Source organism: Apaloderma vittatum, unplaced genomic scaffold (genome assembly GCF_000703405.1).
Source record: "Apaloderma vittatum isolate BGI_N311 unplaced genomic scaffold, ASM70340v1 scaffold10914, whole genome shotgun sequence".
Taxonomy (NCBI): domain Eukaryota; kingdom Metazoa; phylum Chordata; class Aves; order Trogoniformes; family Trogonidae; genus Apaloderma; species Apaloderma vittatum.
Genome location: NW_009712158.1, coordinates 34,287 through 36,011, shown reverse-complemented (window position 1 = coordinate 36,011; position 1,725 = coordinate 34,287). Strand labels below are relative to the sequence as shown.

At 37.1% G+C, this 1,725-nt stretch overlaps 1 protein-coding gene across 1 annotated transcript in view; it reads left to right on the top strand.

Annotated features, from left to right (window-relative positions):
• Nucleotides 1-1,404: 1,404 nt before the first annotated feature.
• The window catches only part of TTC37 (tetratricopeptide repeat domain 37), a gene marked incomplete at both ends in the record, with an annotated part of 32,951 nt that continues 32,630 nt past the window's right edge, over nt 1,405-1,725 (top strand). Inside the window, one exon of the mRNA XM_009867890.1 lies at nt 1,405-1,506. Coding sequence (XP_009866192.1) covers nt 1,405-1,506 — 102 coding nt within the window. The remainder of the gene's footprint in view (nt 1,507-1,725) is intronic.

Below are 1,725 nucleotides of genomic sequence, written 5' to 3'. Positions count from 1 at the left end.
CCAGCCTCGGCCATTCTATGATTCTGTGATTTTAGTGTGATCAGCTTTAAACTTTTCATTAATCTGACTGTTACTGGGGAAACACCTAGATGAAACAGTAAATACAGCAATAGCAATTAATGAAGGGATGTGGAATTTAAAAAGCAAAGTGCAATGCAGCTCCTCTGATCTAGTCACTGCATTTTTGTACCTGAACAGAGATAGCTTCCCTTTAAAATGATATAATTTTAAGGCCTTTTTAGCACTTACATTGGGTAAACACTTGCGCTGAGTATCTAAAGAGGTTTTTCTCTTTTTTCACAGTAGTTGCATTTCCTGACAAATTGGCTTCCTAATCTGTAATTATCTTGCTTGTGTTGGAATGGCAAAGCTCCTTGAAAATGATTCACAAGTATACTAGTGGGAAAATAATACTCTCCTCTCTCACTATGCTGGCCATGGAAAATTCAAACAGCTTGTTGAGAAAGCTGGATAAATACTCATTTGGGATCCAAGTGATCAGGAGTCATTCAGTCTGTTTATTTACTTGTGCTGCATTCCTTCACTCAGATTTACAATAAGGTTGTTTCTGAAGCTGGATTTTGGAACATTGTACTATAATCTCTAACATTACGCAGTGAGATAACTCGTCTTCTTAAAATCTGAAGTAAAAAATTCAGGTGTTTAAAAGGAAAGAGTCTTCCAGGGAAAGCAAATTCTTCTGGATGTTTTAATATTATTTACTTTTACTTCTGTGTGTAATTCTCCACTCATGAAGGGGAGAATGCTAAGGAAAACTCTTGATGTAATGTGTAACTGCATAAAGCTTGGAAATAACATCTTACCCAGTAAGCAAAGTGTTTGCATTTTGAAGCTTCAAGGCATAATTTAGTAATGATATATGTGTATCTCAGAAGACTCAAATTCAATTTAATTACCAAGTCTTTAATTAAGGGAAGAATTTTCAGTGAAAACACTCTTGCCTTATTTTTTTGCTTTCGCGAAGTTCTGTGGGCCCTTTCTGGTTCCTAAGAAAACTTCTGCAGTCTACAGGCTGATGATGTTAATGTCTGATGAAAGTGAAGTACTTCCTTGTTTTTGAAACAAGAGTGTACCTTAAGCAAGTCTTGTATATTTCCTCACTTTTCCCCCCTTTTTCTTTTCTGTATATGCAATGTTATATGCAAAATTAAACCTGGCAGAAGCTTATCTGCTGCTTAGTCTTTGCCATACTGCATGGAGACCTGTATGTCTAAACTAGTTTAAAGTAGGACTCAAAAAAAATATCAACTGCAAATATTATTATGTGATTGATAATATGTTTTTAATGATGTTATATGGACACACAGCATCTGCCAGTTACAGTGTCTTTGCAGCCCTAAACAACTTTTTTTATGTGCCTTTTTAAAACTCTTTTCTTATTAGGTTTGCAGAAGACTAGACAGTGTCCAGCAGCATGGCATTATCTGGCAGAAGCACAGATGAAAATTCATAAGCACAGAGATGCTGTCTTGTCCTGTAATCAAGGTAAATGCCCGTTAATTATACGGACAACTGCGGGGGTACATGTGCAACCGTAGGGGTACACTGCTTTATGTAGTCCAGCCAGTGTGGCCTTTTCGTGGTAAGTTTGAGTTAGCAGCAGTTGTGGTCCTTTGCCTTGTGCACTCTGATGACTTTTACTGGTGTCCCCTATTTCTTTTGGTTTATTACAGCTGTTATAAGCTGCACCTCGTGCTGCTTAGT